This window comes from Cebidichthys violaceus, unplaced genomic scaffold, assembly GCF_023349555.1.
Source record: "Cebidichthys violaceus isolate CVI_PGR_0920_01 unplaced genomic scaffold, fCebVio1.0.p SCAF_9, whole genome shotgun sequence".
Classification (NCBI taxonomy): domain Eukaryota; kingdom Metazoa; phylum Chordata; class Actinopteri; order Perciformes; family Stichaeidae; genus Cebidichthys; species Cebidichthys violaceus.
This window is the reverse complement of record NW_027176975.1, coordinates 9,226,099-9,241,557: the sequence shown is the minus strand read 5'-3', so window position 1 is coordinate 9,241,557 and position 15,459 is coordinate 9,226,099. Positions and strand designations below refer to the sequence as shown.

The 15,459-nt window shown below is 40.6% G+C and overlaps 1 protein-coding gene across 1 annotated transcript in view; it reads right to left on the bottom strand.

The window, feature by feature from the left end:
* The window catches only part of vcana (versican a), a 63,571-nt gene that overhangs the window by 44,020 nt on the left and 4,092 nt on the right, over positions 1 to 15,459 (bottom strand). Inside the window, exons 3-6 of the mRNA XM_068703595.1 lie at positions 13,808 to 14,191; positions 12,517 to 12,691; positions 12,243 to 12,370; positions 9,522 to 9,815 (exon numbers count right to left, since the gene is read on the bottom strand). Coding sequence (XP_068559696.1) covers positions 9,522 to 9,815; positions 12,243 to 12,370; positions 12,517 to 12,691; positions 13,808 to 14,191 — 981 coding nt within the window. The remainder of the gene's footprint in view (positions 1 to 9,521; positions 9,816 to 12,242; positions 12,371 to 12,516; positions 12,692 to 13,807; positions 14,192 to 15,459) is intronic.

Genomic DNA, 15,459 nt, shown 5'->3' with positions numbered 1-15,459 from the left:
AACAGTTGGAGTAATAGTTACAGATGTTTGGGAGGAAAGGTCTGGTTCGCCACTCTGGATGGGTTCACCATCGGCTATGGAGGGGGTGGGATGGTCAGGCACAACTGGTATAGTGGGAGACTGAGAATCTTGTGGTTGTAGAGCCTGGTCAACTGGAAAGAAAATAAATGAAAATACCAGTTTCATTGCAAAGCAACTAAAGGCGTAGTTTATGGATTTAAAAAAGAACAGAGAAACAACTACCAACAAATCACATTTGATCCTGTGTCCTGGGAGTGGTAGGTACGACATTATATTATAGAAAGTCCCACTATCACACACATAGGAGGTGCTGTTTTCATTGTCAGCAGACATTTTCTATCACATTACATCTAGTTTACCACACATGGGGTTTACTCCATGACTTTTGTGGCTCTAGACTGTCACTCTGAAAGCAGCTTTGTCAAGTTTAAGAAACTAACCCTAGTGATGTCAGCAGACAAAGTCAGAATTACAAACATTAAAATCCATGGACGTTTACCTTGCAGAGAGGGTCTAACAAAAAAGCATTAACTGAATGTGCCCAAATACTTGCTAAACAAACTGTATGAACTACCCCTTCTTATACTGCATCTGCTGGTTAAGTTGTGATTTACGATGAAAAAGCTTTGGCTATAACAGCAACAAAGCATTACCAGTTCTTATGAGCATTCTCACAAAATCATTCTTTTAAAAACCTTTTGAAATAAACAAACATTGCAAAACACTGCAAATAAATCACTCTCCAACATATTTGTGTCTGAACTTCATTCAAACCATAATTCAAAGATTTATATTCTAAATTAATGTGAAAAGCAAATATTATCAAGAAGCATAGATATTGTTGCCAAGTCCTTCAACACTGTTAACAAAGCCTTGACCAGTTGATCTATTAAAGGTACTACTAATATCCAAGATACAAATGTGAATTGTAGTATTTCCATATTTCAACAGAATATTTGGAATAAATCATATGCAACTAATTCAGAACATATTTAAACAAGCATCATACCGTATAATGTACAACCCAAAACAACCACATCACAATCTACTGCTTAAAATAAGAGAAGGTTGAATCAAAACATTTACATCCAATTCTTAAAACATAGTATAACCATCACAAAGGTAATATTCATAGTAGGACTATTCAGTTGGATAACATTATAATGTAGAAGTCATGCAATAGTGTCCACTCCCAATATTATCTAGAGGTCCACAGACTAAGTGATTTCAGAAGCCAGCAGCTGTCAGCTCCTAATTTCAAGTTTGACACAGAAGCAGCATTCAATTTCCTTTACAACATGCAATGTTACAATTGTATCATCATCCACCTATGCTATGTTGCCTTAAATAAATAAACAAGATGTAGTCTGGCTGGAAAAAAATCCACTTACTGTAAGATAGTATTAGTTACCTTTCAATATATTGAATATGTTATATCACAGCTACATTTAGTGAACTAATAGATGCCAACATTTTGAAGCTAAGAAAAATGTTTGATTCCATGCACCTCTCTTTAAGAACAAGACTAGGTGGAAACCTTGAATATGGCTAGACTCATTATTGTCAATGTGCTAAATTGTAGCCAAATTGTGACAGGGATAGTCAGGGATAGTGTCTATAATGTTAATTCCTGGATATTAAATAATCATAGGCAAATTTTCTGTCTCAGTATTATTTGTTCTCAAAGTGTACTGAAGTAGCATATCAAATGCCATGTGAGACGAATAATTTCACATTATTGTTTTGCCTTTGGCCAACATAGATGCTCACTTTGGTGAGCTGCAGCATTTATTCATGAACAAACTGAAACCTACCCTACATTTACTTCCACTTGACAACTTTACTGTTAAATTCTTCTCTGCTCCGATTGCCAACACCTGTCTGCTTTGAGTGCATCCACCGTTGCTCACTGTCTAGCTAGACCACACACCCACATAACGCTAGTCTTTTAGTATTTCCACAGGCACCATATGTTTGAAACACAAGTACAAGAAAATATCAATTTATACAGAAAAAATGTCCTCATTTTCCATCTCTCTCTCTCTTTCTCTCTCTCTCTCTCTCTCTCTCTCTCTCTCTCTCTCTCTCTCTCGTCCCATCAGTAGTGATTCAGAAAGATTATTGATTGCAAACAAGAACACCTGCAGCAGCTCAGGTCTACAGAAAGACTCCTGGTTTAAACCCAGGCCAGGCAATGGGAACTTTGACTGACCTACACACACACACACACACACACACACAGGCCACTCCCTCTAGTTGCTTGTGCTGAAGCTCCCAAAGCCACATTAAACATGAACGTCCACATCAAAGTAGCCCACAGTAGCATTGGACACCCTATTCTTCATAGTGGTGTCAGGCACAAAAAAAGCTGTATAGGACAAATAAAACCGGAGGTAACTGCTTGCCTGACTCCTACCAATGGTTACAACAAACAAACGAAACAATTCACAGGGTTGACAGATTACAGTATTTCTTGGGTGAGACTAGTTGCCAGGCAACCAGAGAAGACTCCAGGATGTTATTGCTCCCAAAACGGCAAATAAGGTTGCGTCTGAAATTCCACGCTAAAACAATATGTGAGACTTTTTAGTATTTCCAAAACCTTAGTATGAATCCAATAGTACGGGAAATGCATTCTATTTCCAATGAATTATGACATAATGCAAACACTAGACACTACGCCAGCATAAATATCCCACAATGAAATGTGGCTGTGACAACAACGTTCATAACAGAGAACGGCGGAGAGCTCTGTATCGTCGACAGTGCTTCAGAGTAAGTGTAAGTCTACTTCTCACAAATCATTATTTGGTCACATGAGGTTGGCACCAGTTACAGTTAATTACAGTTCAGTGCGTCCGAAAAGACACATAGTACAGTTTATTCACAAAAAAATATATTGTATACGATATACGATTACGATTGTACACATATTGTACGTGTATGTGGTGCATAGATAAGATTTCAGACGCAGCACATTGAAATATCCTAAAATATCGCACTGTTCCTTTAGAGATTAATTTAGCAAGCCTAAGTGAATTGAATGTTAAACAGATGTTTTTATTACAGTAAGAAAGTACTGTTGGTGGTTCTGTGCATTGTTTTGTGGTTGGAACCCCTCAGAGGATCATCACATAAACACAATTTAATTGTCTTCAATTAATCAAAAACACATGGCATGAGAATAACACTGACAGATATGGGCAACACTAAATATTCATTCATTGATATTATTGTGCACTTTGTTGCCATGCAGCCAGACAACAACGGTCTCACTGTGTCACAATACTTTCCACAAGCTTTTCAGACACAGACTGGGAGGGCAGAAAGAGTCCTCGAGTGCCTCAGCCTAGCCACATAATCTAAAATAAAAAAAAAAAATTATATATATATAATTATAATACAAATAATAATAATATAATAATAAAAAGCTAAAATCACTTGCTTTGGTCCCGCAGCCTTCAGCTGTCCTCATAGAGAGGGGAGGCTTTGCGTTAGCGATGACATCACCTCTTGAGGTGGTGTCCAGTCTGTGCCAAAGACAGGCATCTGTGCTTACTCATAGACTGCCAAGACATCTCTGTTATTGCCAGGCTGGGTGTCAGTAAGATGGTGCATGCACACAGAAGGAGAGAAATACTGCAAATGCATAGTGATTTGCAGTACAAATACACACAATTCATACGGACACACAGGAAGATTTTGTATCTCTTTCACATACAATACTGTACATGCACATACAAACATACAAGTTATGTAATCTGTGCTCTTGGCAACTAAACTGACCACACTACATATACACAGTGTTGATGAACACACAGTGTGTATAATCTGGAGTCAATCTACTCCAGATAACTGCTCTCTCAGGCACCGATACCCAGAGCTAGACCAAATTCCGAAAACTGCCAAACGACCAATGCTTTCACTTGTTTCCTCTCCAATTCAACAGATATCACTTCTCCAACAAGAGCTGCTCTTCAGGGGCAAGGAATGAGTCACCGTAGCAATGTTTGCAGCTCAGATGGAGAGCAAACTAAAGGAGTAGAAAATGATGCAGCTGCTGTTTGCATGTGAGATCATGCACTGTTGACCTGAAAGTCATGGCCTAAATATGTATTTCAAAATTCACAATTTTCTGTCACTAAATATCTTGAAGTCATGTCTACAATAACATTATTGACATAGCTGAAATAGGAACATATGTAGGGTGCTCCATTAGCAGCAATGGGATATAATATGAATAAGTATGTTTTCTTTAGTGTTTAATGACCTGAAAATAAGAATCGTTGTGATTTAGTTTTTTTAGAATGAGCCTTTAAAACTTCAAACAGAGCGGTAATTTTCTTCGGCCACCGTAGTTTTCCTAAATGCTTGGCATGCCAGAGAAGTTTCAGTCGGTTGCAATCTATAAGCTCAACGCTAGATGCCTTCAAATCCTTTAACTTTTAAGTTTTTGTCTTTTAGATATTTTATTCATGATATGGATTCCACTTTCTCTCTACCGCTGTCTCCTTCCTTTTTTTCTTATTCTCTGCATCTCTCTTTCCCATCTTCTTTATATGTCACAATGATTATCATCTGCACAGCTGGACTGAAAAAGGAGGCCCTAAGGCTAAGCAGTCTTTCAGCAGCAGTCCAGGCTGAGAACACACACAGACATGAGCCCGAGGGAACCGGAAAACAAAACACTTCAACTTGGCTAATTGTGGAAGAACTTACATGCAACGATTTGACTCACCATGCGAACAAGTACCAGTACACTGTAACTGCCTGTGTAGATTACAATTACCATTAAGTTGTATATTAATTTGGAGAGCAAGTTACTGAACCTTAACTAAACCTTGTTGTCTAACAGTTTATTATTTTCTAGGAATAAAAGTACAGTGAGTCGTACAATAAAAAAGGACAATAGCACTATTTGTTTGAGCCTTGATTTGAGCTTGCTTGGTATAGCCTGTGCTATGTTTACATTCTATGCTGTGTTGACTCCAACCACTATACATTTCTCTGGCAGTCTAAATCAAACTTTCTCTCTACTTCAGCACCCTGGACAGCATGGTCTCCCCCATCTTCCAGTTACTGTAAAATCCAAACTTCATGATAAAGACTGCAACGGCTATTCATGAGAAATATAACATTTTCAACAAACGACGCGCAACAACTTGGAACAAATAATAAAGGAAAATAAAGCGACAAATACAACACATTCTTATTTCCCTCGAATAAAAAAGGACACACAATATTGGGGATGGACCAAATTTCAGAACTCGTTGAACTTCAGTAAATTGAAAGCCAGCCTAAAACAATGATGAAGAAGGTTTTATCTATCTCCAAAAAAAATATTTTTTGCTGTTGCCAGGCACTCTTTACCATTTCATCATTGTAGTAAATAAAGATCAAATGATTCCATTTCCGTTTTGCACAACCAAATCTAAACTACAATTGAATTAGAACAATTTGCACTGAATACAAAGTTGCAAAAATAAAATTGTTGGTATGTCTCACCTGATACATTCTGCATGATGACCGTAACCTGGATGGATTGTTCATCAGCGACATCTGCACCAGGAGTAGTGGTCTTGTCAGCCACTGCTGAAGCAATGGGAGCGGATGTAAAGAACTCTGTGCCCATCTCTGTCACTGTGTTGTCCTCTGTCAAGGAGTCCCCGCTGTGCTCTGGCACCTGGCTGGTAAACTCATCAAAGACATGTACACTTGTTGGCGATGTCATATCCTCAGCTGAGGTTCCGACGTCAATCGGGGCAGAGTTGGCTGCTGCAGCTCCAGGTGTGGTCTCTTCCTTGTACACAATAGCAGGTGTCTCTACATCCTGTGTTTGAGGTGTGCTTTGTGTGGCAGTGCTGGTAGTCTTTGATGGTTCTGTGGTGGTGATCTCCACCTCACTGCCGGGTTGGGTGTTACACATAAAGGTGGTGTAACTGGGAATGGCTGAGGGGGTTGTTGTTCCATCAATAATACTAGAGCTGTCTAATGGGCCAGATGTGAGGTCTCTTTCAGGTGGCAGTGCCTCTAACGCAAACTCTGTCTCAATCTCATAATAGTCTGGGAATGGTGTTGAATGAAGCCAAGTAGTTGAGGGTGATTCTGGGGAGCTGAACACCTCATCACTGGTCAGTTCAGTTGATTCTGTCGGAGTGTCGGTTAGGTCAGAAGTCATTGCTGTGGTGATCACACCATCCAGAATAGTTTCCTCAGTGTTCCCCTTTGCAGACATGGGCTCTGTGCTGAGAGAGGCATCTGGCATGGGGACATCAGGTTGAATGGTACTGATCTCAATTATTGAGTGATCGTCAGGCTCCTCGAAGGGTTTGGCCACTGACTCTGTGGTGGCAGTGCTCTCTGTCGTGTGTTGGGGCTTTGAGAATGTGTCACCACGGTGGGGAGCAGATTCCACATGGGTTACATTTTCACTTACAAAGTAATCAACATTAAAGTCTGGAGCCACTGTTACGTCATCAGTGTCTTCATGTTCCTCTTTGATGGTGGGTGAAACTGTGGTGATTAACTCTTCTTCTTTGCCTGTTGGACTGAGGCGAGTTGGAGTCATACTGGTAGAGAACATAGATGGAGGATTTGTAGGAACTGCAGAGTCTGGAGACTCTTCTGCCTCTGACACACTTTCAGTTGTTGGTGTTAGCGTAGTGGCGCTACTCTCCAGTAAAGGGATGGAGGTGGTGGAGCTGATGGTGGTGGTGATGATTTCTACCACGGACATGTCCACAAACGACGTCTGGTTGATCACCATAGTCCTTCCTAAGAAACACATATCAGTTAAAAAGGGAAAATCATCAAAATCATCATCGAAAAAGTGTTTAGCGCCTTTAAATATACAGGAGAATAAAGAATACAGACAACATGCTGAGGTGAAGAAGGATTAATTTAAAGATCCAGCAGTAAATTGGAAATCACCTAACTTGAATTAAATGTTACACATACATGATGAGTAAAACAGATACAATTATTTCAAATCATACATGTTGTGTACCTTGTAAGTTTGTGAAGCAGGCAGTTTGTAGGACAAGCCCTACAGTATGAGTCAAATAGCAGTCAAAGAGCCATATGACACACCTGCAAAAACTGTGTGACACTTTAAAGTACCAAGAGTTAAAAGTTTCCTAGAAGCTTTAGCCTGAATGACTTCCTCCTTTAACTCTTAATTTTGTTTATAGCACTTTAACAATAACATTAACAGCGGAACCAGTGCTAACTTATGGAACAAAGTTTTCTTCTGCACCACAACTGTTGGCAAATAACCTCATTTATCTTGCTGATTATCATGCTGATTTTAAATAGTCTACCTCTTGTTTCCTAATGAAATCGGATAGTTTGTCATCATCCCATGGCAGACGAGGTCATTTTCAAAGTGTTCTATTTTCTGTGAAAAACTAAGTGCACTTTGAATGTTTCTCTAAACATTTCTGGCTCTGCCTGAAAGGATTCACATGACCGTAAGAATTAAACAGGGTATAAACTTAAAGGAATCTAGAGTTGTGGCTTTGTTAGAGTTGCCCTGACTGTGCTTGTCCTCTCTCTTACCCTGGGCAAGAGAGAGGACAAGCTCTGACTTGCTCCAACAGTTCATTGGCCAAGTGTTTACATTTATTTTGTCCTGGCTTCAAGCAGCAATCCCTGATTTCAACTTTTCATATGTCAGTGATGGTATTTAAATGCTTATTAATGAATTGTCTACTTTTTCTTAAGGTTTTATTCGTGACTTAATCCCTTTTAACTCTTTTACGTTTGCCCCCGCCCCTCTGTCCTCCCGTGCTCTCTCATTTACACACACCCATAAACAGAAACTTAGAAAGCTTTCCTCGCTGGTGCAGACAGACTGTGTAAAGCCAGCTGTTGAGCATTACGTACTAGCCCTCTTTCTTCATAAAACTATCTCTGATGTAAGGTGTGAGACACGTTTTTCCTTTACAGGAAAAATGGGGCCTGCTCTAAAAGACGGCATTATCTCACCGACGCTGTTACTGAGGCCTTTGTTTTCTTCATGCCATTGCAGAGAGCGATCAGAGACCAATTATCCCCCTTTTCCCTCTGCACCAACTTCCTTTCTCTCTCTATTTCTGTGTAGTCTAACTGACGTAGGTTTAAATATTTCTTTTGGAGATATTATTGTGAGCAGGAAATGATGGAGTGATTCCAGCCAAACATGGGTACTTGAAAAGCACTTAGACGGGGGCGTAAATACAACAGGACTGAGAGAGCTGACATGGAATACACAGAGCAGGAGGTGAGGGTGGCCTGTTTGTGTGCCCTCTGAACTCCATAGGGACTTATCACTGCGAGAGCTAGCATAGCTCAGGGGCAGTAAATGGCCAAGCAGGGGGTGGCTTATCTGTCCAACCTCTCATTTGTAAAGATGGAAAGGCCAGGTCAGGGGTCACCAAGGATGACTGGATTTAGAAGTCCAGCAGTAGCTTTGTCCATTATCCAAACGTCTGCTCTGATAAGTACAAGTGAGAATGACGGAGGGCAAACTCTGACAGCGGAAACGAGATGAGAAAGGCAAAAAGAGAGTTAGATAGTGAGACTAAAATGGCTGACAGGTGAGGTATTAGTTACTTTTGCTGCTTCTCTAGATGGTGACTCTGATCTGTCATTTTTCCCCCCCTGGGGATACTGATTAGTTAAGACCACTCTTTGAGGAGGGATTAGAATAATTCTGCTACCATCCGTTGAACCATGAAGTGTCACTATTTATAAGGATCCATAGCTATATTCTCCTGTCTTCCCATGGTCAGTAAGGCATTTCCATGCATTTCTAAATGTGACCTACAAGCAAGCCTACAGACAATGAAAAGAGTTTACAGAATGCCCAATTGATGAACTTCCGCATCCCAAATATCATGAACAGCGTAAACACTCTTAGTTTGTTTCACATCAACAGTGAGGTTGTATACGGATAAAGTTTAAGGAGCCCTGATTAGCCCAACTGGAAGTAATAGAGACACAGATGCTGTTCACAAACTCTGAAAAAAACTATTGGTAATTTAGAAATAAAAACTGTGTTGCCAATTTAAAGTTAACAGAGTTTTACCACTATGATTTTACTCTTCTCTTGGCTAATTTTGTGAGATAGTTAGTTCAACTGTACACTGCAATCTGCAAGACTAGACCGTCATGTAACATGCAATGCTCAGAAGAAAATCATTCCTCCAGAACAATGGACAAAATATGAGACAGGTTGTAAATATTTCAAAATGCTCGTCTGGTTCTGATGTGGAAATGTGTACAACGGTGCAAAGAGGGATTAAATCAAAGGGTGGGGCGGCAGAGGCGAATAGGAGATGAGATCATAGCACCTCACAGTCCAGGCCTGGTTTTGACAGTGAATGGTCTGTGACTTCAATCACTGTCCAAACCAAAATATGTATAACATATACGACCCACCACTTGCAGGTAACACTTTGTTCCATGACATACTGCAAATATACCAAATACTAACAACAAGACCATGTGAGTGAGTTTACCTTTAAAACAGTAAGCTCCAAGTTTCATAGTTGGTTCTGGGAAGCCAGTCTGGTTTCTGTAGCGGTACATGGTCCTGACGCCGAGCAGGCCTCCCCCACACTGCATTCTGGGTACTGCAACAGGGTGTCGTACACTGCCATCGGAGAGCCAGCCATAGTCACATCTGTCCAGACCATGTCGCCAGGCAGCGTGGAGCTGGCCAGGGGTTGCCAGGACAGCATTCCTCATCTTACATTCTGCACTTGCCTCCTCAAAAGTCATCTTACGGGTCACAGGAGCATAGTACACTTCACCTGAAATAAAGATGGCAAAGTGCAATGAATAGTTAAGAAAAAGCACTAACTCAAGGGCAAGATGGCAACAAATTATCCGTGATCATGGCATAAAATCTGATTACTCTAAGTAAGCAGATATCAACGGCAGAGGATTCACTGTTCAACAAACATTGAATCAGTGTTGTATCACCAACAGAAGAACAGCCATTCTGTGTTTCATTTTAAATAACTTGAATAACTTGATAACAGAGCTAAAAGGCCAATCATCTGGAGTAATCTTAAAATACTGATTTTTAGATCATGTTGACCTTTCAGAAGAGACTTAGCCCAAAAATAGCTGACAAAGGTCACAGCTGTGCAGGGCACAGACCCAAAACATCTCCCACCTATCATATTTAGGACAACAGTAGTTCATTCATTATATTAATCTGAGGTGGGATAGCAATGCAGACAATGTGCCTAGCCTGTCAATGAATGTGTCTGTACTTCAGGACATTAGGTTTCCCCTCAGGGTGAGTGAACAAGATTACACCTTCGATGTTTCCTTCCTTCCCTCATGTTGTTCGTGTCAGAGTCTTACCTTCAGAAAGGTGACTTCACTATGTCAATGATGAATATTTGTCTTTGCCTGCTGGATAATATAAATGAAAGGCAAGATCTTAATTGAAACCAAACAACATTACAAGAAAGGATGACTGACTGACTACATGTTTTCAGTTAGTCTTGGGCGTATCCCATGTTGGTTTCATCCTTTTGATTTATAATGACATTGAGTTTAGGAGATGCTTTCCACCCAGACATACCGTCCCTCTTAACGGCAGACAAGAGACATGAAATCCTCCACAAACAGTCACTTTCAACATCCAAACACTACTATTTTACATGATAATTTCATTATCTCAATGATGATTATTTCAATTCTTATGCTTAACTTAAAGCTTTTGGCAATTTTATCCAACTTCAAAGCATGTCAAACCACATCAGCCAATCATGTCTGTTTTCCTACAACATATAAAAGGGCAGACAACTGAGCTGATATTAATAAAGATTATTATGGTAACATATCCAGGTCATTGTGGTTTTGCCAGTAGTATAAGATACATACAGATGTAACCACAGACCTTTGTAGCGTGTCATCTCCCCCACCTCTGTCTCCTCCCCATGTTTTGGGTCACTCTCTAGTTTAAACTATCTAATGAACGCAAAGAATGCTGGAAAAAAAGTGTATTATGCAACCTTATGTCACCAATTAATACACACAATAATGATCTAACTCAGTAAATCAAAGCAAAAAACTCTCAAGCCGAGTGTTTTGATGTACTGGATGTGTGTAAAATACAGTTTAATAAGGAGACACCTACCTGTCACGTACAACTGGCCCAGAATACAGTGAGGTCAAAAATGCATGTATAATATCTTTTGAGAGCGCTAAGTAGAAGATGTATGTGCTTAACACTGGTTGCTGTGGGGCGGGATGATGTTCCTTGGCTGACACCATAGTCTACATCTGTTCACTAACAATACAAATGTCACAATACGGCTTCATATTCACAACTAATTGATCTTCAACTTGTGCCAAGTAATTGAAACGTATAGTATGTACTGTAGCAGGGCTGGGCTGTACAGTATAAATCCCAGATAAGAAGAACAACTACAAATGACTGAATGGAGTTAAAGATGTGTCAAGTTAACATCCCTCTTGACTGACGCTAACACTAATAAAACGCTCTGAGTGGAGTTTAGTCCATCAGCAGCAACAGGCAGGATAATGAACAGACAGGCAAAGACTGTTGGCTGAGAAATGAGGACTTCCTATAAACAGTGCCAAAGACATTTAAAACCCCCATTATCACATTTTGGCTGCCAACGTTGTCAAAACCCACTATGGTGAAGAATGAATTTTGATTCCTGCTTCTTTAGAGTCATATTGTTGGGAGCTAAGTCCTTTTCTACATTGAGCGAAATTGTTTGGTGCAGTAAAATATATAAAAGATCACACATTGTCACCAATGCAGTGTTAAACAAAACAATTAAGTGTATTTCCATAACTTAAGCTGTGAAAGTAATTTGCTTTGGCACTGTGATAATTTTGAGGTTTCGTCATTTCAGAGGGTGTGTCAGCCTCTAAAACATTATTTCCCAAACTCTTTTCCTGGGGACCCACTTTTTAAATAATGTCAAACCAACACAACCAAATGACAATAGGCCTTATCTATAAATCGTGAGAAGAGCAAATTTGTGCTCTTGTGTGTTCCTGACCATTTTTACTGCCATTTCTACGTTCTACAATTATGAGAGCAATACGAACATTCAGGCTCTCTCATGTGGCCTAATAAAACCTCCTGCGAACCACCGCTGGCTCCCAACTCAGTCTTTGGGAATGACTGCTCTAAAGGACACCTCATTGGTTAAAAATAGAAAAACATAATTTTGTGATTGACTCACCATCAAGTTTGTCTACGTAACAGTATACATCATAAGTGTTCGTCGCTTTCCTGGTCCCATATGACCTAACACCAGGTTTAGTCAGTAGGTTGCCAAAGCAGCCCTTCCTTGGCTTTGTAATTGGGTATCTAAGCAGATAGAAAAACAATGAGTTATTATAACACATAGGCCACATCATCTTACATTTCAGCAAAAGCATTCAAATATACATCATTGAATTGCAGTGTTGTTTGAAACAAATTGCTTTATGCCATACAATTAAAATGCAGCTCACCTCACTGTCTGGTCAGCAATCCAGCCGGCATCACATTGATCAAAGCCGTCCTCATAAGCTGCTTTCAGTTGGTCATATGTAGCAATAGTTGCTCCAACATTTTGGCAAGCTTGGACAGCCTTTTCGTAATCCAAAGTGTATCTGCTGGTGCTCGCCCGGTAGTGAAACACAACACCTGGCAACAAATTGAAGAAAAAAATGACAATCAAAAAAGCTTAGTTTTGTATAGAAGCATGAATATAGTGATCTGTAATTCATCAGCATAGTTTCAATGCTGTAAATAATGTTAAATGTCTTATGAAGCACACACCATGGGTGAAATAATTGAGTCTCTCAGCTTCTTTGGAAAGGGGGAACTGAGCAATAAACCAAGAAGAGAAGCAAAATACTCTACAGTACACCACAAATGAAAGAGATAACTGCAGATGATGCCATGGCCCTGAAATCCCCATATTTGTGGACAGTAAACAGACGCAGAAGATATGATTGATGGGCCTAATTAACATTGCAGATAGTTGGAAAAGAGGTTGTGCAGATTGTAAACCAGAGAAAACCATAACTATCCCAGTGTCCCCCCACCCCACCCATGTTGTCTACGTCCCCAAAACATGAGTTATATCTCCCGGAATACTTATCAAGTGACATGTAGAGTGCACATAATGACGCTAGGTAAGGACTGGTAATTCCCACTCCCTCAAGGAGATTACTGATTGCTGAACTATTGTTGCATCATCATATACATAATTTAACATTTGTGTAAATATTGTGAGTATGGGTTTACTCATATTATTATATTACTCAGTAAAGGCAACGTAAAAAGGCTTTGTAACATCCACTGAGTGCCCTACCAAGAGAAAAATCTCCCTTGATAAGGTGACACTCAAGATGGCAGGAACGGATGAGGTTATAACGGGTTTTGTCCTGCCAACGTGTGTAATACCATCCATATTTGGGCTGTAATGGCGTATTGGGTTATATGGCTGAACTCTGGAACTAAAACATTGCTGTACTTGGTATGGACAGGGACCCAGAGTCTCATCTCTTCTTAAGAGTGTATCGCCTCTAAAATAAGAAGTGAAAACTGTTGTTACTCTGTGTAACTACTGGGTAGCTGCTGCTATCAAAGTAAGCAGAAGGGCGCCCATAGCTCTCTCACATCGTTTACATTTCTATCACCACTTGTATTGCATTTCACTATTATTAAACCCTTGCAGCAACCCCTCTACGTTCAGAGAGTATCTCTGGGAAGCAATTTTAGAGTCTCTTGTCTGATTCATCATGAATCTCTTACCGTTGACATCAAGGTTAACTGTATCCTGGGTGTCCTCAATGCCGTACATGACCTCACATCGATAAGTGCCCGCGTCACTGGCACGTAACTTGACCATTGTCAATGAGGCGTCACCTACATCCTCAGGGTGACTGGGCACTGAGACACGGTTCCTGTAGCTTGAACCTATTTTGATTACGCCATTTTGTGCCACCAGCACTGTGGATTCCACTTCTCCGTCTAGTTTGGTCCATTTGATCCGTAAGTAATCTCTGTTGTAAATGACAGCTCCATTGGAACTGATCAATGGTGCTGACGTTGGGATGATGGAGAAGAAGCAGGGAAGATTTACCTTCCCTGAGAGGGACCCGGTGACCGGTCTGATTATCGATAACACATTGGAGGCTGAAAGGCAAAAAGCAAAAGGGTTAAATGCATTTCCAAATCATATAAATGTATTCACTACTGTAATATTTGTTTATTTTTTACTCTTTGTTTTTTCTTCCATACAAACAAATGTCTCTTCTGTTGACTCTCATTCTAACAGATGCAAGCAGACGCTATTAACTGCCCGACTCATTGACGTTGACGGGCTGTGACAACTACACCCAGCCTCATCAAAAAAAAACATTCATCACGGCCTGAAAATGGTACTTGGAAAGTCAAACCTCATCCTCAAAATGCTGGGTGTGGGAACACATTCAACACTGACTGCAGTGTATGTACAGCATGTTTGTATGAAGTTAAAGATAATTGGTTAAACAGGGGAGTCATGGTTGCATCGGTTCATCTTAGGCCACTGCTGAGTTACATGTTTTCCTTCATAAATAATCCCTCCTCAAGCTACATGATGATGACAGGTAGACCCACACAAAAAGAAGTGAAATATGTTGTCAGCATGCCGCACACTGGACAATATCATGTATCTCCCTTCTCGTGACCTCCTACTCTATTCCCAACAAAAAAATATGATGCCTCACACCTTCAATGTAGTACTGGGTAAGGATGTGTAATTTAACATTTTAACTGCAAACAGTGAAGACTTACACTACTGCTATGTTAAACTGGTGCTGAATCCTCCTCCCCCTTCAGGTCTGTCCCGAGTTAAAGCTATTGACTTTATCTTAGTCTCACTCCACTTATATGTGATGAAGCAAAGCAAAGGGGATAACAGACAGGATACCAGACACAAACAAATGGCAACAGGCTGAATCACGCTTTGCCCTTTGGAGAGGAAGAAGATTCACCTTTTTTTTGGGTGGGTGGGGTGGGGGGTGGGGGGTCACAGGGAACAATGTAGGGAATGCTCTGGAAACAGTGGTGGGACAGCCCCAGAGGCATAGTGTGTGTGCTTTACCAGAGGGCCTTATTAGGATGAGGGGGGAAACCAGCTGTTATTTCTAGACTGGGAGCCAAGTCTAATTGAAAGGTGTCCATCTGTACCCAGAGACTGGGGGCCAGGAGAGCCAGGGGGGCCAGCGGGGCCCGAGATGCAAACCTCTGTGGTCAACACTGTCACCTTCACTCACCATTGGGTAAAGTCTCATATAGGTTTCACAGGAAGAAGACTGGAAAGGGCTTATCAAAGTCTGCTACTTTAAGAACACAGTGAAACTCTGACACATCAGTCAGTTTGCTGCAGATAAGCTGGAGAGTACGGACGGCAGCTGAAT